The 24,468-nt window shown below is 44.0% G+C and overlaps 1 protein-coding gene across 1 annotated transcript in view; it reads right to left on the reverse strand.

Moving 5' to 3' along the window:
* Positions 1-24,468, reverse strand: part of LOC106584349 (glypican-1) — a 72,595-nt gene continuing 48,127 nt past the window's right edge. Inside the window, exons 2-9 of the mRNA XM_014169561.3 lie at positions 16,280-16,438; positions 11,724-12,118; positions 8,212-8,377; positions 7,927-8,057; positions 7,661-7,801; positions 7,352-7,485; positions 3,132-3,307; positions 1-2,908 (exon numbers count right to left, since the gene is read on the reverse strand). Of these exons, the coding sequence (XP_014025036.1) occupies positions 2,703-2,908; positions 3,132-3,307; positions 7,352-7,485; positions 7,661-7,801; positions 7,927-8,057; positions 8,212-8,377; positions 11,724-12,118; positions 16,280-16,438 (1,508 nt within the window). The 3' untranslated portion in view covers positions 1-2,702. The remainder of the gene's footprint in view (positions 2,909-3,131; positions 3,308-7,351; positions 7,486-7,660; positions 7,802-7,926; positions 8,058-8,211; positions 8,378-11,723; positions 12,119-16,279; positions 16,439-24,468) is intronic.

A 24,468-nucleotide genomic window follows, 5' to 3' on the forward strand; every position in this document is an offset into this window, starting at 1 on the left:
TATTTTCACCTCGGCATTGTTGCAAATGTATTTTTATTTTTTTTATCACTTGGACACTTTTTCAAATTGTCACATTGTACTTATGCCTCCCACTGTAGTTGGACAACTAAACGTATTCACAAAATACTTGGGGACCCTGTTTTTCTTTTCATCCATTTATTCCAAATACATAAACTCATTCACACCCTGACACATAAAAACACATTCACACCAGACCTGGGTTCAAATACTACTTCAAGTATTTTGATTACTTTTCAATACTTTTCCAAAAAAGTATTCAGACTAAATTATATATATATAAAAAAAAACAGTATTTGATTATTGGAATGTATTTAGAAATATACTTGGAAAGTATTTGAAAATACTCAAATACATGACTCGAATACACTCCCATGCCTTTATCATAGGTATTTAAAATAATATTTGATATACCTATGTTAAAAGGCATTTGGAAAATACTTTCAAATGCAATTTGGTCAACTATTTGGTTTTTACAAATAACCATTCAAATACTCAAAAGCAATTGTTTTGGGCTGTGTATTTGAAAATACTCAAATACACAGAAAAAGTATTTAAATTACAATTACTCAAATACACGTATTTCTACCCAGATCTGCACCACACACTTATGGTAATCAGCCAGTCTGTATCTGTATCCAAATCAATCAGCACTTCAACATGGCGCTTCTCAGCCATTGATTTTGCATTGTGCTGATTCTGATTGTGCATTGAGACAGGGCCTGCTCATCGATTGCTCAGCATTCGTTGGCCCCGGGATCTGCACTGAGGAGCCCAGTGTTAGGTTTACAGCACAAAGAGTTTAAATTAAGAGCTATAAGAATCTGCAGGTAACAGGGAATGGGCCTGTGTTGTGTTAATCTTCTTCCCACCTCAATTAAAGTAAGGGAAATTAAGAACACAATATCTCTCTACTGAATGTGCCTGGGTACCATATGAAAAGCAGGTTAAGGAAGAAACATGCAGTCTCATGGGCCTGTGTTGAAGGACAAACAAGGTGCGGTGCAAATTTAGGGGATGGTAAACAAGACTGGAAAGCAGTATTCATGCTCTCAGTCCATTGTTTCCGTTTCATTTAGCTCTGTTTTCAATGCTTCTTTCCTGGGAAATCAGACGCTGTATTCACACAGTCTTAAAGCATGCATTTTACATGCATCCATTCATACTGTGCCTATATGCAGTCAGTCAAACAGTCACACACACAGTTTTACACAAAGTCAAAGACAAGCATTCACACACTTACATACCGTACACCAGTACATTGACACCTACACTGCGTTACATTAACGGACACTGTGTCACCAGATCTTCCCCATTCTAACATCCACGTACTGTCTGGATGTCTTAAATTACTCAACCCCAACATATGAACATTTAATCACCATTGGCCATACATACACAATTTGTCACTACATCAGATTTATTCTCTGCTATGAGACTTGTAACTGTACACACACAGACACTTTGAAATGGTCCTCCTGTGTGTGACGGAGGAAACATGAGCCAGCTCCAACAATGCACTTACATCACTGACTGCACCTTATTACAATCTCATTACAATCTCACATTCCAGCAATGTTTGGAGAACGTGTGACTGCGTTTTAGTCAAGGCATTCCCACTCCACATCCAGCTGTAGTCAACTGTGTAGATGGCAGGTGGGGAAGGTTCAGACCCCTAAGCTTGGGTTAATGACCATAGATTACATTATATTATGAGACATAGAAAATATGTACAAAAAGGTGGACCCGTCTTATTTTTTGGTGGACAGGTAGCTAGGATGTGTTGAGTGAACAATACTAACCAAGGTCTCCATCATCATGTCACAACTGGTACACTATGATTGAAATTGTTCTTGTGAAAATATCTGCATGTGTGTGTTGGACTCCTTTCGGCATGTGTAAATGCTGTGTGTTTCTGGCTAAGTGAACTGCGCATTATCACCTGACTGCTAACAGAATGGTGTCTTTTACAAGTTTTAAGACCAGATGGATAAATGAAAATATCAGGCACAGCGAGAGGCTTATAGGCCTAGTCTGACAAAAGTGGTTTTCTACAGTCCTTCAGTAGAGGTCAGGTATATAGTTATACTGCTTTCACAGATGCCCTCTCAAGTGAAGTTTGTCAATGGTGCTGTGTTAATGTGCTATTGATGCAAGTATATTACAAGTACAAGAAACCATTCTTTTTGATTTAATATACTTGAGAGATCCAAATTCCCTGTCACTGTGATTGATATGAAAAACAAATGCATTGGATTAGCACACTGAAGATTCACACCAAACCGTCTCTCACAGTGCTCTCACAACATCACTGTCATTGTTAGAACATTGCAACAAGGTCACATTGACTTTACATTAGAATGGCATGATCGCTAACAAGCTTGTGCCATCCAAACATTGCATCTAGCATGTGAACCATCCTTGTTCACCACCCAAGCATAGAAACAATAAAAAGAAGCCAAAGACCAGCTCTACTTGCCACATTAAAAAAAATCAAAACAAGAAAAAATGAATAGGAAATTTCTTTGTGTTTCTCTCATTAAAATGAAAGGTAGTCCATTAATTCAATAACAATCCTTTCCTATTTGGCAAAGTTACCCACCCATCCCCCTTTTTTCTCTCTTCTATTCCATCTCAGAGCCCTACTCCAAAACACAGTCTCGACTGGATGCACCACCGGTCCATTATCGCCTGCGCAGCAGTGTGGCCAATGAGAGCAGGAGGAGGAGGATGGAGGGGTGGGTTTGGGTTCCTGTGCCCTTCACCTTCTTGTTCTCAGGATGATTGTAGTATCTGGTGCTGTCTGCTTTGGGCACAATGACACGAGGTCCATTACGGGCACACGACTCGCCTGTACACATTCCACTTCCTGAACCACTGACGTCATCACCTGGAGACAAGGGAAAGGCATTGGTTAATTGAAATTAGGATATCAGTGAGACCAAGCAGTTCAACATGTTTCTGATACACTCCCAACTCTAACCTGCATATCCAATACCCCCCATCCCCAAACCCAATACCTCATACTCTCTCGCCCTGTCTACTATACTCTCGGCCCTTCCTCCCTCTTCTCTCAACCCTCCTCCCCCTCTCCTCTCCCGCCCGCCACTCACTGGCATCCTGGAAGTCCACATCATTGCCGTTGAGGGCGTTCCTCAGCCGGTTGGTCATGATCTTCAGCTGCATGATCTGCTGGCGGATAGTCATGTCTGGCTTGGTGATGTCGATTTCCACTTCTGGGTTGTTGATCTGGCTGGCCAGGCCATCGCCCATCACTTCAAGAAGATACCTGGACACAGTACACATCAACACGTCACTTCACAGACAACACATTTGGTACTACTGTGGATTTCTGTGGTACTACATTGCATTAGGATGACAAAGATTTTAGACTAGGCCTCCTGCTGTACATTATTGTAATGTGAATTTGGACAATGATGGAGTTGTATGGCAAGTAGGTTTTTGTGGGTTATGTTGTCTTTTTCTGTTCTAATTTGTAGGTATTTATGTTTGGACAAAATCAATTTTCTTTCAGGGATTTAGTCTATCGATTTCACCAGTTATTGATTTTTCAGCCTTTATATGTGTCTGTCCATCTATCTTAGTCTCTCCTTATCATCTCTATCCCGTCTTCCTCTTGGGTCTCTTCTCATCCACTGGACTATATTGCTGTGGTCACAGTACTGGATGGAAAAACCACACACTCATGCAAATAGTCCGGGTAGCCATTTGATTACCTGTTGAGGAGTCTTATAGCTTATGGGTAAAAGCTGTTGAGAAGGCTTTTAGTCCTAGACTTGACGCTCCGGTACCGCTTGCCATGTGGTAGCAGAGAGAACAGTCTATGACTAGGGTGGCTAGGGTCTTTGACAATTTTTAGGGCCTTCCTCTGACACCGCCTGGTGTAGAGGTCCTGGATGGCAGGCAGCTTAGCCCCAGTGATGTACTAGGCCGTACGCATTACCCTCTGAAATGCCTTGCAGTCGGAGGCCGAGCAGTTGCCGTACCAAGCAGTGATGCAACCAGTCAGGATGCTCTCGATGGTGCAGCTGTATAACCTTTTGAGGATCTGAGGACCCATTCCAAATCTTTTTAGTTTCCTGAGGGGGAATAGGTTTTGTCGTGCCCTCTTCACGACTGTCTTGGTGTGTTTGGACCATTCTAGTTTGTTGGTGATGTAGACACCAAGGAACTTGAAGCTCTCAACCTGCTCCACTACAGCCCCGTCGATGAGAATGGGGGCGTGCTCGGTCCTCCTTTTCCTGTAGTCCACAATCATCTCCTTTGTCTTGATTACGTTGAGGGATAGGTTGTTATTCTGGCACCACCCGGGCCAGGTCTCTGACCTCCTCCCTATAGGCTGTCTTGTTGTTGTCGGTGATCAGGCCTACCACTGTTGTGTCATCTGCAAACTTAATGATTGTGTTGGAGTTGTGCCTGGCCATGCAGTCGTGGGTGAACAGGGAGTACAGGAGGGGACTGAGCACGCACCCCTGAGGGGCTCCAGTGTTGAGGATCAGCATGGCAGATGTGTTGCTACCTACCCTCACCACCTGGGGCAGCCCGTCAGGAAGTCCAGGATCCAGTTGCAGAGGGAGGTGTTTAGTCCCAGGATCCTTAGCTTAGTGATGAGCTTTGAGGACACTATGGTGTTGAACGCTGCGCTGTAGTCAATGAATAGCATTCTCATGTAGGTGTTCCTTTTGTCCAGGTGGGAAATGGCAGTGTGGAATGCAATAAAGATTGCATCATCTGTGGATCTGTTTGAGCAGTATGCAAATTAGAGAGGGTCTAGGGTTTCTGGGATAATGGTGTTAATGTGAGCCATTACCAGCCTTTCAAAGCACTTCATGGCTACGGGCGTGAGTGCTACGGGTCTGTAGTCATTTAGGCAGGTTACCTTAGTGTTCTTTGGCACAGGGACTATGGTGGTCTGCTTGAAACATGTTGGTATTACAGACTCAATCAGGGAAATGTTGAAAATGCCAGTGAAGACACCTGCCAGTTGGTCAGCACATGCCTGGAGCATACGTCCTGGTAATCCGTGGCCCAGCAGCCTTGTGAATGTTGACCTGTTTAAAGGTCTTACTCACGTCGGCTACGGAGAACGTGATCACACAGTTGTCCGGAACAGCTGAGCATAGAAGTGATTTAGCTCGTCTGGTAGACTCGTGTCACTGGGCAGTTCGCGGCTGTGCTTCCCATTGTAGTCAGTTTGTAGGCCCTGCCACAGCCGACGAGCGTTGGAGCCGGTGTAGTACAATTCAATCTTAGTCCTGTATTGGCACTTTGCCTGTTTGATGGTTCGTCGGAGGGCATAGCAGGATTTATTATAAGCTTCCGGGTTTGAGTTCTAAGAAAATCTCGTCTGCTAAATTAACTAGTGTAGCCCACAGCCATATGGCATAGCCAGAACAAATCAAATTCCATTTGTCACATACACATGGTTAGCAGATGTTAATGCGAGTGTAGCGAAATGCTTGTGCATCAAGTTCCGACAGTGCAGTAATATCTAACAAGTAATCTAACAAATTCACAACGACTACCTTATACACACAATGTAAGAGGATGGATATGTAAACATCATTAAAAGGGCCATTATTTAAAGTGACTAGTGATACCATTATTAAATCCATTTATTAAAGTGGCTAGAGATTTGAGTCTGTATGTTGGCAGCACTAACCCTATGTTAGTGATGGCTGTTTAACAGTCAGAAAGTCCAGGACCCAGTTGCACAGGGCGGAGTCGAGACCCAGGGTCTCAAGCTTAATGATGAGTTTTGAGGGTCCTATGGTGTTGAATACTGAGCTGTAGTCAATGAACAGCATTCTTGCATAGGTATTCCTCTTGTCCAGACGGGATAGGGCAGTGTGCAGTGTGATGACTAGGAGAGGGATTGATTGAATATGTCCATAAACACACCAGCCAGCTGGTCTGCGCATGCTCTGAGGATGCGGCTAGGGATGCAGTCTGGGCCGGCAGCCTTGCGAAGGTTAACACGTTTAAATGTTTTACTCATGTCGGCCACGTTGAAGGAGAGCCCGCAGTCTTTGGTAAAGGGCCATGTCGGTGGTACTGTATTGTCCTCAAAGCGCGCAAAGAAGTTATTTTTGTAATCCGTGATTGACTGTAGACCCTGCCACATACGTCTCGTGTTTGAGCCGTTGAATTGCGACTCTACTTTGTCTCTATACTGACACTTTGCTTGTTTGATTACCTTGCGGCGGGAATAGCTACACTGTTTGTATTCGGTCATGTTTCCAGTCGCCTTGCCATGATTAAATGCGGTGGTCCTTGCTTTCAGTTTTGCGCGAATGCTGCCATCAATCCACAGTTTCTGGTTAGGTAAGGTTTTAATAGTCACAGTGGGTACAACATCTCCAATGCACTTCCTAATAAACTCACTCACCGAGACAGTGTAAACGTATAGGGCATATACGTATAGGGCCTAACATAAGGACAACTCAGAGTATGCTACTCTGTTCTTCTAAAATAGACTACATTTTCTTCATATCATGTTTCTTTAGAACTGTCTAAAATAAATAATGGATTTATTGTGATGGTGTAGGCTATATTACTAAAATGTAGATGTTCCAAAGATCTGCATCAGTGGCTTGTAGGCTATGCATGGAAGCCAGGAGATGCTAAATGTGTTTATGTTAATTAACAGTCAGTTACCGTGAGACTGGCAGTTATTTGCTTGACAATCACCGGCTGACAGAATTTCATGACCGCCACAGCCCTAGCTACATGCATTACTAATGGGCCCATTGCCTTGGAGTTGCATTTTTATGACATGGCCTGTCACATATTTCAATATTTCAGCATCACACACACACGCACACACACTTTTATATCAGCGTCCAATGCTGCTTTAACGCTAACACAAACACGCCCATGAACCCACAAGTACATACATTTTTTATGACACAGTCTGACATTATTCAGAGTAAACAGTCCTCCATAAATCAAATTGCCCAATCTCAATCCAATAAGGGAGGAGTTGTGGCTCTGCAGAGGGGGAGGTAAACTGCTCAATAATGTATTTCGTTTACAGAGGGTCTTTGAGATTCACTCTAACCAGAGAGAGTGTTGCATGACAAATAGGCAGTGTTGTGTCTATAGCACTGTGAATGGTTAGCATGTTCACCCTCATTCTAAAGGGCATCTCAGGGTTACCTGAGCAATCCACATCCAACATAGTACAGATGTTCTCAGACATTTGAAGCGGGATAGTATACCATGGGATGGTATGCTGCATATTCCTGTTGACAATGTGTCAACAGTCTGTCTATGCCAGACAGCTAAACTACAGGACAGGTGCTCACTATACCTGGCCTTGGTCATGCCATTCCAGCACTTGTCATCACTAGCTGCTCCTGCTGCCACTTTACTACTGCACAGAGCAGCTGGCAGCTGGACCCAGTACTGCTGCATCTCCCGCAGCTTACTGGACACATCAGATATCTAGGAGAGAAATGACAAACTAGTCAAAACAAAACACGCATGTACACACACACACACACACACAGAGAGAGAGAGAGAGAGAGAGAGAGAGAGAGAGAGAGAGAGCTATTCTTGGTCTACTGGGCACATTAGACTCAACAGAGAGGATGTCCTGCAGTTTTAATGAAACACACACCTGCATCTCCAGCTGGGCCCCTGCAGTGGGGCTGGGTTTGTACTCCATTGTGGTGCCGGCGGGGTTAACTCTCTTCTTTCTCTCCTCAGACCCTGAACTTTGTGTGCCTGCCACCCTGGGGGTCCCACAGGCCTGAAACACCTACCACCAAACACACAGTAAAACACACACCTTTAGACACACACATCTGAGACTCAAACACATGTAAAATAGCATAGAGCGTGGGAGTAAAGGTTTAGTCAGCATTTGGTGCTGGTTGAACGGACCTTGCTGGTGAAGACCTCTGTGTTCTCCTGCATGTAGAGGATGGCGCCTAAGATACGGAGGGGGATGGAGTAGATGACCACGTCCACACTGGGGTCAGAACTGAAACTAGATGCCACCTGCAGCATGGTGTCTGGACAAACAGAGACAGGAGATAAACCAGGGGAAAGACTGAGTGTGTGCTTATATTTGCTATGTGTGTGTGTGCGTGCGTGCGTGCGTGTTCGCGCGTGTGTGTTTATGTGTGCGTACGTGTCCTTGCAGTCGGGCGGACATGTGTCTCTCACCGATGAGGTTCTGCCACTCGGTGTCGAGGTCGGCCTGGTTGGCGAGGCATCCCTTCATGACGTTTCTGCAGTAGTTGGCACAGGGCTTGACTGAGGCCAGGCCTCTACAGTGAGGACAGTACACCAGCTTCATCATGGCACGGGTACACTCTGGGCTGAGAGGTACCTGGAGGAAAAGACAAATCATCATCATCATCATCAATGAGCTTTGCATCTTTTCAATTTTGACTTCAACTGTGAGGAGTTATGAGTAATACAGCGAGTTGGAATGGGAAGGTTATTTTTTGTAAAAGAACTGCTATTCTAAATTCTATTTTCACTCAGGCATGATGACTGGCGCCTGTGTAGAGTTGAGAGTTGTTCCTTGCTACTTCTTAGGTCTCTATATGTATCAAGTCAACTGTGCATAGCTGTGCTCCAGCGATAAGGGCCGTTACACTTGTCAGTGCGAAGACCGATGAAAAGCCCAGTAAAGCTCACTTAGAGACATCTTTCCTCCCCTGATGTTCTGACTGGTTCCCTCCAGCACTGCCATTTTGTACACAGGTCTCTGAATGCGTACACCATCTCCAATACAGAGACAGAAGTTCACCCTCATTGCATGTGTGGTTATAATATGTATTATAATCTTGATTATCATGTATTGATTATGATTAAGAGTATTATGTGATATGGAATCGCAACACTACCATGCAGCTAATACATGATAGTGGTTAGATAGTGGATAAAGAAATTGATTTCTAGGCCTATGTTGTGTAGATGTTTGTGGTCAAAAGAGTCGGCCATCATTTCCAAGGACAATCTCGCATTCAGAGGAGGATCATGTAATTTTCCCAGATTGCAGTTTCAAATTTAGCTCCTTAATGTGGATGTCTAGAGTTTGACACCATTAAGAACTTTACAAGCAAACTGATCAGATAACAAGATTAAAGAGGCATCATTACAACCGGTCCTTGTATTACCAGACTTCACAGGGACACATTAACAGGGCTTAATGTAAACAGACAGCCGGCTTCCTAACACGTCCAACAGTCACCGATTGATTGTGACATCCCAGTGTGAGATCTCCTACAGTGTGACACAACAGGAGGGGGAGTGGAGCAGAGCAGAGGCCAGTTATTGGTGGCTGCTAAATTAAGATCAATGATGGGACAGACGCCATGATGCCTCACTGTTACAGCAGTCACCATCACTGGCAGTAATAACAATAATCAACCATAGCTCAAAGGATTTCTTCCATCTGCATGCTCTCTCTCTCTCTCTCTCTCTCTCTCTCTCTCACTCAGATCCTCTCACTCAGATCCTCTCACTTTACTCAAACTCTCTCTCTCTCATACACTCACGTTCATCGATCTCTCTATACCTCCTCCTCTATATCTCCCTCTCCCTGTGTTCTATTTAAAGGTGGTAAAGCTTGTGGTGTCATGTACTGGAAACACAGTCTGTATTTAAAATGGGCCAGACTCCGGCCTCTTTGTGCCAACATAAAGAGTGGTTTGAAATGGTGGTTATTTTAAGCAAGAAGGGAGTGAGAGTCCACTGGATTCCTGCAAGTGGCTATTGGCCTCTGTGGTGTTTGTGTAAACAGCTTGTGTATGTTCGATATGTAATGTACAAATACACGTCAATCCACTTTAAAAAAACACAACAGATCACACATTAGACATGACATTACATGTGTAGACTTAAAGTACTTTCATAATAATGTAACATTCACATTAACTTAAAACCTTCATGTTTTTCAAAGGCTCCTTCCTCTCTCCAAGAGTGTGCCAGGAATCACCTTTTGAAACTCTTTTTACCACTAAGAGCATCAAAAAGTTGGCATACATCCACTGCTGAGACAGAGAAGTGTCCCACTGTTACCCTACTTAAAGCCATGGTTGAAGAGAAAAAGTAGAATGGCCAAGTATTCAGCAAGTAGACAGTGGCTGTAGGAACAGGGACAGGAAGGCCAGACCTCTCTGTAATTCACTTCTGATGGGGAACAGATGTTAATCTAGCCTAGCTACATTATTCATCTGCCCCTCAGTCAAATAAAATCATATTTTATTTTTCACATGCCTTGTAAACAACAGGTATAGACTAACAGTGAAATGCTTACTTAGGGGTCCTTTTCCAACTATGCAGAGTTAAAGATAAAGATTTTTTTTTTTTACAAAATCGTGGTACGAGGAATAAATATCCAGTGAATAACGAATAACAATATGGAATAAAATAAAATGGCCATATATATAGGGAGTAGAAAAGAGGAATGTCCGCAACTCTGGTATGCTCCCATGGGGATTTAATCAGACGCACAATAAACACAAAGTTTTGATCTGAGTTGGATCTTAGTCGTTCTTTTGTCCTGCACCTGATAAGTTCAATGTGCATATTTATCTCTTTTTTTCCCATTTATATAAGGAGTACCAGTACCGAGTCGATGTACAGGGGTACGAGGTAATTGAGGTAGCTGAGCTGTAGTTGTCACGACTTCCGCCGAGGTCGGGTCCTTTCCTTGTTCGGGCGGCGCTCGGCAGTTGGCGTTGCCGGTCTTCTAGCTATCATCGATCCACTTTTCATTTTCCATTTGTTTTGTCTTGTTTTTCCACACACCTGGTTTCAATTCCCTCATATACTTGTTGTGTATGTTCCCCCCATGTCTTTGTGTGGGATTGTTTATTGTAGTGCTTGTGCACTTTCCCCGTGAGCTCACGACGGGTTATTTTTGTGCCCATTTATCTTGTTGTTCTGGATGCCGTTGGTTTTGCTTAATAAATCTCCGGTTATTACCCAGTTCTGCTCTCCTGCGCCTGACTTCTCTGCCGCCAATTACGCACCCCGCTACAGTAGTCAATGAACAGCATTCTTACATAGGTATTCATTTTGTCCAGGTGGGTGAGGGCAGTGTGGAGTGCAATAGAGATTGCCTCCTCTGTGGATGAGTTGGGGCGGTATGTAAATTGGAGTGGGTCCAGAGTGTCTGGGATGATGGTGTTGATGTGAGCCATGACCAGCCTTTCAAAGCATTTCATGGCTATAGAAGGGAGTGCTACAGGCAATGCACAGCAGCTTTTTACACACCCTTACTGAGACACGCCACTACTGAGACATGCCCCTACTGAGACACGCCCCTACTGAGACATGCCCCTACTGAGACACGCCCCTACTGAGACACGCCCCTACTGAGACAAGCCCCTAGTGTGCTTTATCTATCCACAGTATTCATATGTTTTCACCAGGGTAACCAAGGTTAAATATTGCCTGTGGGTGAAAATTACATAGTCTCATCCAGGCACTTTACTTTTTTGTGACACATTTACACAAGACACTAACTCATAAAAATCCCAATTTGAACTGGTTGAGAGGGTTTCAGTGTGTGCTGTAGGATGTGAGTAATGTGTGTGTATGGTGGTTAATGGTTAACGGTGTGGCAGATGTGAGGTGGTAATCTCAGGTATAAAAAGCACAGCCATGTTTATCAGAGGCAACAGCACGTGAAACAGCACAGGTCTCGACAACAACAGTACCTGGGAGACTTTGCGGACCACCTCTCCACTGACGGTCAGACTCTGGACGAATGACCGCGCCGCCACCAAGGCCCGGGTGACCTTGGACTTGAGGTCGCGTGGAACGTCCCCAAAGGGCCGCAGGGTCTCCGTCTGCTTGGCCACACACTCCAGGTAGTCATCAGTGAGGGTGTACTGTGGGAGGGCTGAGGCCTTGAACAGGCGCTCCAGCAGCCGTGCCCAGAAGTCGTTGAGCGTCTCCTCCAGGTTGACAGCGGAGCCACGGTAGTAGCGACGCAGGTCAGTGTACAGGTCCTGGAACACAGGGGCGTTCTTGGAGTAGAGGGAGCTCAGTTTGGCCAGGAAGGACTCCTGGAGGGAGCGCTCTGAGCTATTCAGGAGGTCTGTGAAGTATGCTGAGGAGAGAGGAGAGAGGGACGAGGAGTCAAATACTGGACTAGTCAGTTGTATTTATAGGACAGGAGCAGCACCTATCAATGCCTTTGCCAGACCACAAACAGGGCCGAGGGAGCGTAGAGTGAGATACATTTCTTTACTTGAGGAACTTGAGGCAACCGACCAATCAAACACGGAAGAGACTATGAAAGAGACAGGCCTCCAAAGCTCTTTGGTCTAGTCTACAAAAGGGTGATCAGGCTCATTCACACGCATGGTCACCTGCGCCTACCTGGAGATGCAGGTGTGTGTTTCATTAAAACTGCAGGACATCCTCTCTGTTGAGTCTAATGTGCCCAGTTGACCAAGACCAAAAATCTCTCCCTCTCTCACACACACACACACACACACACACACACACACACACACACACACACACACACACACACACACACACACACACACACACACACACACACACACACACACCTGGTTGGTCTCCAGCTTCCAGCCATAACAACATTGGCTCCATCACCACCTGTCTGTGAAGAGAAATAGCACTTACTGGCCTTCGGCACCTGTCAGGTCTACTGTACAGGTCTACTGTATTAGAGATTCAAAGCACTACCCACTGGGCACACACTGGTTGAATCAACGTTGTTTCCACATCATTTCAATTAAATTACATTGAAGCAACATGGAATAGACATGTTGCAAAAAAAAAACACTACTAAAGGACACCAATCAGAAGAAGAGACTTGCTTGGGCTAAGAAAGACAAGCAATGGACATTAGGCCGGTGGAAATCGGTCCTTTGGTCTGATGAGTCCAAATTTGAGATTTTTTGTTTCAAACCACCGTGTCTTTGTGAGACGCAGAGTAGGTGAATGGATGATCTCCGCATGTGTGGTTCCCACCGTGAAGCATGGAGGAGGAGGTGTGATGGTGTGGGGGTGCTTTGATGGTGACACCGTCTGTGATTTATTTAGAATTCAAAGTACACTTAACCAGCATGGCTACCATTGCATTCTGCAGCGATACGCCATCCCATCTGGTTTGCGCTTAGTGGGACTATCATTTGTTTTTCAACAGGACAATGACCCAACACACCTTCAGGCTGTGTAAGGGCTATTTGACCAAGAAGGAGAGTGATGGAGTGTTGCATCAGATGACTTGACCTCCACAATCACCAGACCTCAACGCAATTGAGATGGTTTGGAATGAGTTGGACTGCAGAGTGAAGGAAAAGCAGCCAACAATATGTGTGAACTCCTTCAAGTCTATTGGAAAAGCATTCCAGGGGAAGCTGGCCAGTTAATGGTGGCTGCTAGTGAAGCTGGTTGAGAGAATGCCAAGAGTGTGCAAAGCTGTCATCAAGGCAAAGGGTGGCTACTTTGAAGAATCTCAAATATAAAATATATTTTGATTTGTTTAACACTTTTTTGGTTACTACATGATTCCATATGTGTTATTTCATAGTTTTGATGTCTTCATTATTATTCTACAATGTAGAAAATTGTCAAAATAAAGAAAAACCCTTGAATGAGTAGGTGTGTCCAAACTTTTGACTGGTACTGTATATTTTATGAACTCAGTCAGGGTCTCAACTTACTGTTGAGAGTTAGAATAATATAGCATCAGCAGTTTTTCTCTTGTTATGGTTGTCACTGACAATCAATCAATTAGCCCATGTCAGCTACCATTTTTTAGATAGGTAAATTAATCTAGCCAGCTATCTTGTAGTAACTTGTGGTAATCGTGGTTGTAATCATGGTCGAATATCGACCGGGCACAAAGGGCACGTGCCCAGGTGCCCTGACCTCCAGGGGGCACCCATTGATTTTGTTTGTCACTCTTACTCAGATATCATATTATCTTGGCATAAGTCAGGGCAAAATGTGTAGAATTGCAGGAAATTTGCTTGAAAACGGCAAAAGTGTCTCTCCACCCCATGGCATAATATGTAGAATAGCAGCAAACTTGTTTTAAAACTGCAACATTTTCTCTGAGCCCCATGACAAAATGTGTAGATTGTCAGGTAATTTACAAAAAAAAAAAAATCCTCTCCGCCTTCAAAAGGGGGGCCACTAAAATGTTTTGCCTGCAAGGTTTTGATTGAGGCCCCCAAAAGACTAGGGCACTGATTGTGACATACAAGGAGGAGTGCTCTAGCTGTCCTGACAAATGAGCTATAGACACTGTGAGAACCTGTGAATTTATCTGTAGAACTGTAGAGCACTTTTTCAGCTGCTGTTCAGTTCACAGCACTGTGCGGGTACACTCTTAGAAAAAAGGGTTCCAAAAGGGTTATTCGGCTGTCCCCATAGGAGAACCCTTTTTGGTTCCAGGTAGAACCCTTTTAGGTTTCATGTAGAACCCTCTGTGGAAAGGGTTCGACATGGAAACAAATGAGTTCTACCCGGAACCAAAAAAGGGATCTACCCGGAACAAAAAAGGGTTCTACCTGGAACCAAAAAGGGTTCTTCGGCTGTCCACATAGGAAAACCCTTTGAAGAACCCTTCTTGGTTTCAGGTAGAACTCTTTTGGTTCCCTTTCAGGTTTTAGATAGCACCGTTTTCCAAAGAGTGTATAGCGAGAGGAGAAGAGAAAAACAAAACAACAAAATCAACAAAGGACAATGTCATTGCCCCATATACCTCCTTATTGAGCCTTGCAATAAAGCAGCATATATTGAGAGTTACAGTGTCAGTGGGAAATGTAATACATCTCTGTATCCTCTCATTCTGCTGACACACTGACTGGGCTGCTGCCTGCTGCTGGAGCTGACCCCCATAGAAAGAGGGTTAAGATGGGCTGACTCTCCCTCTAATCTGAGGTTTTCATGCTGGAGGAGAGGGGAGGGCCTGGGTGGGGCCTGGGAGTGCTGCTGCTGTGGAGAAGCAGTAAAAACCTGCATTTAGTTGAGTAAGTCCAGGGCCCACGCCCGACAACCCTGAACACAACCAGATGGCCATGTAGCTCTTACCGTCACTGCTCTCCGCGTCCTTCTGTTCCTTCTGTTTCTACTGCTCCTACTGCTACTACTAGTCATATCAAATGGGCTTGAAACATCACCTGCACACTTCCATTTCCTCCTCTCTCTATTGCTGCTTCATGTAGCTATAGCTCTCCTGCTCATTCCTCTTTGTTGCATTGCTTCATCCTCATCAACATCTGACTTTCCGCTGTCTCTGTGGTTGTAACCTCCTGATGTTGAGGGGGATGAAAAGGGGTTGTGGGTTTTGGGGTGAGGGAAATGTACTGTATGCAGCTGGACTAGCTCTATACTGTTCTGCCAGACCAGCCCCTGTGTGTGTGATAGTGTTCTTGTGTGGCCCAAACCTTCCTCCTGTTGCTAGGCTAACTCTGCCACATCAGTCACACTTATTTCATCTCGCTCCGTAAAGCAGAGCAGCCCAGCAGTCCAGAAAGTGCAGAAAGCAGGAGAAAAAGGAACTGGAACTCCCCATCTGACACACACTGCCTGACTCATACCACCATACCCTCTCCTCTTTCCTTCCTTTTTTTATTCTTTCAAATGTCCATTAGCATTGCCAGCATCCCAGCCTGTGGCAGTGGATAGGAGGAGGAGAGATGGAGGGAGGGCTCCCTGCTCCCCCCATCCCCACCAACCTGTCAGACGGTGTCTGCTAGGTTCCATGACTCATTACCACAACCATTCATAAGTCACTCTCCCAGCCGCCCGCAATCTCCTCCCTGTCTCTGTGTCTACTGCTCTCTGTCTATGCCACTCTGATGACAGCTAGGGCCCATCAAAGCAGGAAATATGACTCCATGCCATCATCCCCAGTTCCTGTTCTAATCTTATGTTAATCAGATGGATGGATGGAGGTCCAGATTACTTTGTGGGGGATTTATTTCCCTGAGCAAACAACCGTGTTTCAGGCGTTATCAGCTGCTGTCATCGGGGCACCATATCCTTTGGGCCACAGTGGTCCTGTAGCTGGAGCCTCAGGACTATATTGATTAGTTTATAAATAGAGTTTATCAGTGATGTGTTAAAGATTGCAGTCTTTAAAATTCTCAGAACAAGTCAAGGACATCATCAAGGGCATCCAGTTCTTGAACTCAAAGATCGCACGCAAATACGTGTGTGTGTGCGTGCGTGTTTGTATTGTCAGTATAGAGGAGTGTATGCATTCTGGGAGGCTGCTACTCACTGTCGAAGCTCCTGTACTGTGCGTTGAGAGAGGCCTGTAGCGAGCGTCCAGCCTCTCTGACCAGGCCCTCAAACTCCCTGCGACTCAGGTTGGAGAGGGTCTCCTCCATGGCACTGGTACAGCAGGTGTACCCCTGGGGACAGATCCGAAGGTGCTCACCTACACAGACGCAAGACAGAAGAGAGGACATGTTTAGGGATTTATCCACATTACACACAAACTATATTTCCATACATTTATTTTGTTCTGTCTGTATTTTGTTCATACAGCAAAACAGCACAACTGTGATGGGCATTGTATCTGATAAACTGAAAATGGTCCATAATGGATTGCTACTGGTCTCTGTAACCTGTGGAGTAATCCATCTCTTAAGGATCTAAAAATAGCTGTGCAGGCTCCTCTGCTTCCCTAGAACCCACAGTAATAAGAAAGAGAGAGGATGATATCTCATTATTACCACCAATTCATTACACTGACCTACATGCCATCACATGGCCTCGGGCCCTCAGGACCCCAGAGGTGGAGGAGGCAGCCCACTGGTTATCACATATCACCTCTCCCCCTCTCTCTGACTGTCTCTGAGCAACACATCAGACCAGTGTCTGTCAGACTACAGCCAGAGAAGAGCTTAACCGGAGAGAATAGAGATGAGCTCAGTCATAGAACAGAGATATTGATTATGTTAGAGGACACAGTGGGATCAACTCAAAGAGCATGGAGGTGCACAGCTGAAAACTACACTGGAGAACGGGCCATTCCAAAGACTCATATATAAAAACAACCAGATGACATATACAGGTAATTGCCAAAAATACTTGTGTAAATGAGGGATACAAAGTGTATTAAAAGCAGATGCTTCCACAAATGTATGGTTCCTGAGTTAAATAAGCAATTAACATCCCACCATGCTTAGGGTCATGTATAAAAATGCTGGGCAGGCCATTATTTTGGCCATTATTTTGGTTACCATGGCTATGCCCCATGAGATGACAATGCCCCCATCCACAGGGCACGAGTGATCATTGAATGGTTTGATAAGCATGAAAACAATGTAAACCATATGCCATAGCCATCTCAGTCACCAGATCCCTACCCAATTGAACACTTATGGGAGATTCTGGAGTGGCGCCTCAGACAGCGTTCTCCACCACCATCAACAAAACACCAAATCATGGAATTTCTAGTGAAAGAATGGTGTCGCATCCCTCTAATAGAGTTCCAGACACTTGTAAAATCTATGCCAAGGTGCATTGAAGCTGTTCTCACTCGTGGTGGCCTAACGCCCTACTAAGACACTTTATGTTGGTGTTACCTTTATTTTGGCAGTTACTAATAGAAGAATGGCGCCGGATGGGATGGCTGCCGTTTTACAGACTCCTAATCAATTGTGTTATTTTGTGTGTTTTTTTGCATTGTTTGTAACTTATTTTGTACATAACGTTGATGCTACCGTCTCTTATGAACGACATGAGCTTCTGGATATCTGAAAAGCAATTACTCACCTCGAACTAGACAAAGATTTTTTCTTTAATGAGTCTGACACGAAGGATATAATGTTGTTTCATGGACAAGGCCCAAATTCCTGTTATTCGCATGAAGAAAATAAGGAAATACAGTAGACACAGATCAGGGTGCCTTGTGAGAATTCGACGGTGACCCGCCTCCACCATCCGTTCTATTGGCCAATGTGCAATCACTGGAGAATAAACTGGATGAGCTCCGTTTGAGACTATCCTACGTACCAATGGGACATTAAAAACTGTAATATGTGGCTGAACGACGACAGATGATATACAGTTGGCTAGGTTTTCTGTGCATCGACAGGACAGAACAACTACGTGCGGTAAGACGAGGTGTGGGGGTGTGTGTCTATTCGTCAATAACAGCTGGTGCGCAATGTCTAATATTAAGGTAGTCTCGAGGTATTGCTCGCCTGAGGTAGAGTACCTCATGATAAGCTGTAGACCACACCATCTACCCAGAACATTTTTATTTATATTTTTCGTAGCCATCTATTTACCACCACAAACCGACGCTGGCACTAAGACTCAACCAGCTGTATAAGGCCATTAGCAAACAAGAAAATGCTCATCCAAAAGCGGCGCTCCTAGTGGCCGGGGACTTTAATGCAGGCAAACTTGAATCTGTTTTACCTCATTTCTACAGCATGTCAAATATGCATACAGAGGGAAAAAAAACTCTAGACCACCTTAACACCACACACAGAGATGCGTATAAAGCTCCAGCTGAATCCTGCTTACAAGCAACAACTAAAGCAGGGAGTACAAGTGACTCGCTCAATACGCTAGGGGTCAGATGACGCAGATGCTACTCTACAGGACTGTTTAGCTAGCACAGACTGGAATATGTTCTGGGATTCATCCAATGGCATTGAGGAGTATACCACCTCAGTCACTGCCTTCATCAATAAGTGCATCGACAACATCGTCCCTACAGTGGCCGATTAATTAGGGCCGATTTCAAGTTTTCATAACAATCGGTAATCGGCATTTTTTTTACGCCGATTATGGCCGATTACATTGCAACCCATGAGGAGACTGCGTGGCAGGCTGTCCACCTGTTACGCGAGTGCAGCATCAAAAGGACCTTGTGGCTGCAAAGAGCCAAGGTAAGTTGCTAGCTAGCATTAAACTTATCTCATAAAAAACAATCAATCTTAACATAATCACTAGTTAACTACACATGGTTGATGATATTACTAGTCTAACTAGCTTGTCCTGAGTTGCATATAATCAATGCGGTGCCTGTTAATTTATCATCAAATCACAGCCTACTTCAACTTCGCCAAACGGGTGATGATTTAACCTCTTATGGCTAGGGGGCAGTATTTTCACGGCTGGATAAAAAACGTACCCGATTTAATCTGGTTACTAATCCTACCCAGTAACTAGAATATGCATATACTTATTATATATGGATAGAAAACACCCTAAAGTTTCTAAAAGTGTTTGAATGGTGTCTGTGAGTATAACAGAACTCAAATGGCAGGTCAAAACCTGAGAGATTCCTTTACAGGAAGTGGCCTGTCTGACCATTTCTGGAACTTCTTTGCCATCTCTATCTTTTACTAAGGATCTCTGCTCTAACGTGACACTTCCTACGTCGTCCATAGGCGCTCAGAGCCCGTGAAAAACCTGAATGTCGTCATCCCAGCCCCAGGCTGAAACACATTATCGCCTTTCTCAAGTGGCCGATCAAGGTACTCTGGGCTTAGGCGCGTGACCTGGCCGCCCCCGTCTTTGTGATTTTTTCCTCTGTTTGCCGAAAAGGAAATTCCCGGTCGGAATATTATCGCTTTTCTACGAGAAAAATGGCATAAAAATTGATTTTAAACAGCGGTTGACATGCTTCGAAGTACGGTAATGGAATATTTAGAATTTTTTTGTCACGAATTGCGCCATGCGCACGACCCTTCTTTACCATTTCGGATAGTGTCTGGAACGCACGAACAAAACGCCGCTATTCGGATATAACGATGGATTATTTTGGACCAAACCAACATTTGTTATTGAAGTAGCAGTCCTGGGAGTGCATTCTGACGAAGACAACAAAGGTAATGAAACTTTTGTAATAGTAAATCGGAGTTTGATCAGGGCTAAACTTGGTCGGTGTCTAAATGGCTAGCCGTGATGGCTGGGCTATCTACTGAGAATATTGCAAAATGTGCTTTCACCGAAAAGCTATTTTAAAATCGGACATATCGAGTGCATAGAGGAGTTCTGTATAATAATTCTTAAAATAATTATGTTTTTTGTGAACGTTTATCGTGAGTAATTTAGTAAATTCACTGGATGTTTGCGGGGGGTATGCTAGTTCTGAACGTCACATGCTAATGTAAAAAGCTGTTTTTTGATATAAATATGAACTTGATTGAACAAAACATGCATGCATTGTATAACATAATGTCCTAGGGTTGTCATCTGATGAAGATCATCAAAGGTTAGTGCTGCATTTAGCTGTGGTTTTGTTTTTTGTGACATTATATGCTAGCTTGAAAAATGGGTGTCTGATTATTTCTGGCTTGGTACTCTGCTGACACAATCTAATGTTTTGCTTTCGCTGTAAAGCCTTTTTGAAATCGGACAGTGTGGTTAGATAAAGGAGAGTCTTGTCTTTAAAATGCTGTGAAATAGTCATATGTTTGAAAAATTGAAGTTTTTTTATTTTTGAGGATTTTGTAATTCGCGCCACGCCTATCATTGGATATTGGAGCAGGTGTTCCGCTAGCGGAACGTCTAGATGTAAAAAAGCGCATTCGCAAAAAAAGCACAATCCTTGCACCAATGTACCAAACCATAAACATTAAAGCCTTTCTTAAAATAAATACACAACTATATTTTTTTTAAACCTGCATATTTAGTTAAAAGAAATTAATGTTAGTAGGCAATATTAACTAGGGAAATTGTGTCACTTCTCTAGCGTTCAGTGCAAGCAGAGTCAGGGTATATGCAGCAGTTTGGGCCGCCTGGAACACAGCGCGGTTTAAGACTTCAAGCCTATCAACTCGCGAGATTAGGCTGGCAATACTATAGTGCCTATAAGAACATCCAATAGTCAAAGTTATATGAAATACAAATGGTATAGAGAGAAATAGTCCTATAATTCCTATAATAACTACAACCTAAAACTTCTTAACTGGGAATATTGAAGACTCATGTTTAAAGGAACCACCAGCTTTCATATGTTCTCATGTTCTGAGCAAGGAATCGCTTTCAAGGAGCAGGACACAGGGCTTGCAAACTACTCCGGACTACAAAGAGAAACCCAGCCACAAGCTGCCCAGTGACGCAAGCCTACTAGACGGGCTAAATGCAGGTAGGCTAGTGGTTAGAGCATTGGGCTAGTAACCGAAAGGATGCTGGATCGAATCCCTGAGCTGACAAGGTAAAAATTGTTCTGCCTCTGAGCGAGGCAGTTAACCCACTGTTCCCCGGGTGCTGAAGACTTGGATGTAGATTGTGGCAGCCCCCCCGCACCTCTCCGATTCAGAGGGGTTGGGTTAAATGCAGAATGCACATTTCAGTTGAATGCATTCAGTGGTACAACTGACTAGGTATCCCCCTTTCCCTTATGCTCGCTTCGAGGCAAGCAACACTGAAGCATGCATGTGAGCACCAGCTTTTCCGCACGACTGTGTGATCACACTCTCCATAGCCGATATGAGCAAGACCTTTAAACAGGTCAACATTGACAAGGCCGCGGGGACAGACGGATTACCAGGACGTTCTCAGAGCATGCGCGGACCAACTGGCAAGTGTCTTCACTGACATTTTCAACCTACCCCTGACCGAGTCTGTAATACCTACATGTTTCAAGCAGACCACCATAGTCCCTGTGCCCAAGAAAGCGAAGGTAACCTTCCTAAATGACTACCACCCTGTAGCACTCACATCGGTAGCCATGAAGTGCTTTGAAAGGCTGGTCATGGCTCCCATCAACACCATCATGCCGGAAACCCTAACAGATCCACAGATGACGCAATCTCAATCGTACTCCACACTGCCCTTTCCCACTTGGACAAAAGGAACACCTATGTGAGAATGCTGTTCATTGACTACAGTTCAGCGTTCAACACCATAGCACCCACAAAGCTCATCACTAAGCTAAGTACCCTGAGACTGACCACCTAACTCTGCAACAGGATCTTGGACTTCCCGACGGGCCGCCCCTAGGTGGTGAGGGTAGGGAACAACACATCTGCCACACTGATCCTCAACACGGGGGCCCTCAGGGGTGTGTGCTTAGTCCCGTCCTGTACTCCCTGTTCACCCACGACTGCATGGCAAGCACGACTCCAACACCATCATCATTAAGTTTGCTGATGACACAACAGTGGTAGGCCTGATCACCGACAACGATTAGACAGCCTATAGGGAGGAGGTCAGAAACCTGGCAGCGTGGTGCCAACAACCTCTCCCTCAACGTGACCAAGACAAAGGAGATTATCGTGGTCTACAGGAAAAGGAGGGCCATACACGCCCCCATTAACATCGACGGGGCTGTAGTTGAGTGTGTCGAGAGTTTCAAGTTCCTTGGTATCCACATCACTAACAAACTATCATGGTACAAACACACCAAGAAAGTCGTGAAGAGGGCACGACAATGCCTTTTCCCCTCAGGAGACTGAAAAGAAAGGCATGGGTCCCCAGATCCTCAAAAAGTTCTACAGCTGCACCATCGAGAGAATCCCGATCGGTTGCATCACCGGCTGGTATGGCAACTGCTCTGCATCTGACTGTAAGGCGCTATCGAGGGTAGTGCGTACGGCCCAGTACAACACTGGGGCCAACCAGGACCTATGTACTAGACAGTGTCAGAGGAAAGCCCAAAAAATTGTCAAAGAATCCAGTCACCCAAGTCATAGACTGTTATCTCTGCTACCACACGGCAAGCGGTACCAGACCGCCACGTTTAGGTCCAAAAAGCTCCTTAACAGCTTCTACCCCCAAGCCATAAGACTGATGAACAATTAATCAAGTGGCCTCCCAGATTATTTGCATTGACCCCCCCATCCCCCTTTGTTTTTACACTGCTGCTACTTGCCGTTTAATATCTACAGTATGCATAGTCACTTTACTCCTACCTACATTACCTCGACTGTAGCCCCGCACTTTGACTCCACCTGTATATAGCCTCATCATTGTTATTTTATTGTGTTACTTTATGTTTTAGATTTTTTTTTTACTTTAGTTTAGTAAATATTTTAAGAACATTATTTTCTTAAAACTGCATTGTTGGTTAAGGGCTTGTAAGTAAGTATTTCAAGGTAAAATCTACACCTGTTGTATTCGGCACATGTGACAAATACATTTGATTTGATACCCGCATATACAGTACTGTGCCTTCAGAAAGTATTCACACCACTTGATGTTTTCCTCACTTTGTTGTGTTACAGCCTGAAACTTTAAAATTGATTAAATTGAGATTTTTTGGTCACTGGCCTACACACAATACCCCATAATGTTAGCATTTTTACAAATTAATAAAAAATGTAAAGCTGAAATGATTTGAGTATTCAACCCCTTTGTTATGACAAGCCTAAATGAGTTCAGGAATAAAAAGGTGCTTTATCAAGTCACATAATACAGTACGTTGCATAGACTCACTCTTCGTGCAATAAATCAAATCAAATAGTGTTTAGCATGATTTTTAAATGACTACCTCATCACTGTACCCCACACATACAATTATCTGTAAGGTCCATCAGAGCAGTGAATTTCAAACACAGATTCAACCACAAAGACCAGGAGAGGTTTTCCAATGCCTCGCAAAGAAGGGCACCGATTTGTAGATGGCTAAAACATCTAAAAAGCAGACATTAAATATCCCTTTGTGCATGGTGAAGTTATTAATTACACTTTGGATGGTGTACCAATACACCCTGTCACTACAAAAATAGAGCTGTCTTTACTAACTCAGTTGCCGGAGAGGAAGGAAACCGCTCAGGAATTTCACCATGAGGCCAATGGTGACTTTAAAACAGTTACAGTGTTTAATAGCTGTGATAGGAGAAAAGTGAGGATGGATTAACAACATTGTAGTTACTTCACAATACTAACCTAGTTGACAGAGTGAAAAGAAGGAATAATAAAAATATTCCAAAAGATGTATCCTGTATGCAACAAGGCACAAAAGTAATACGGCAAAATATATCGCAAAGCAATTCACTTTTTGTCCTGAATACAAAGTGTTATGTTTGGGGCAAATCCAATACAACACATTACTGAGTACCACTCTCCATATTTTCAAGCATAGTGGTGGCTGCATCATGTTATGGGTATGCTTGTAATTGTTAAGGACTGGGGAGTTTTTCAGGATAAAAACATTTATGGAATGGCGCTAAGCACAGGCAAAATCCTAGAGGAAAACATGGTTCAATCTGCTTTCCACTAGACACTGGGAGATGAATTCATCTTTCAGCAGGACAATAACCTAAAAAACAAGACCAAATCTACACTGGAGATGCTTACCAAGAAGTCAGTGAATATTACTGAGAGACCAGGTTACATTTTTGACTTAAATCAGCTTGAAAATCTATGGCAAGACCTGAAAATGGTTGTCTAGCAATGATCAACAACCAATTTGACAGAGCTTGAAGAATTTTGAAAAGAATAATGGGCAAATATTGTATAATCCAACTGTAAGACTGTAATTGCTACCAAAGGTGA

This window comes from Salmo salar, chromosome 23 (genome assembly GCF_965601325.2).
Source record: "Salmo salar chromosome 23, fSalSal1, whole genome shotgun sequence".
NCBI classification, from domain to species: domain Eukaryota; kingdom Metazoa; phylum Chordata; class Actinopteri; order Salmoniformes; family Salmonidae; genus Salmo; species Salmo salar.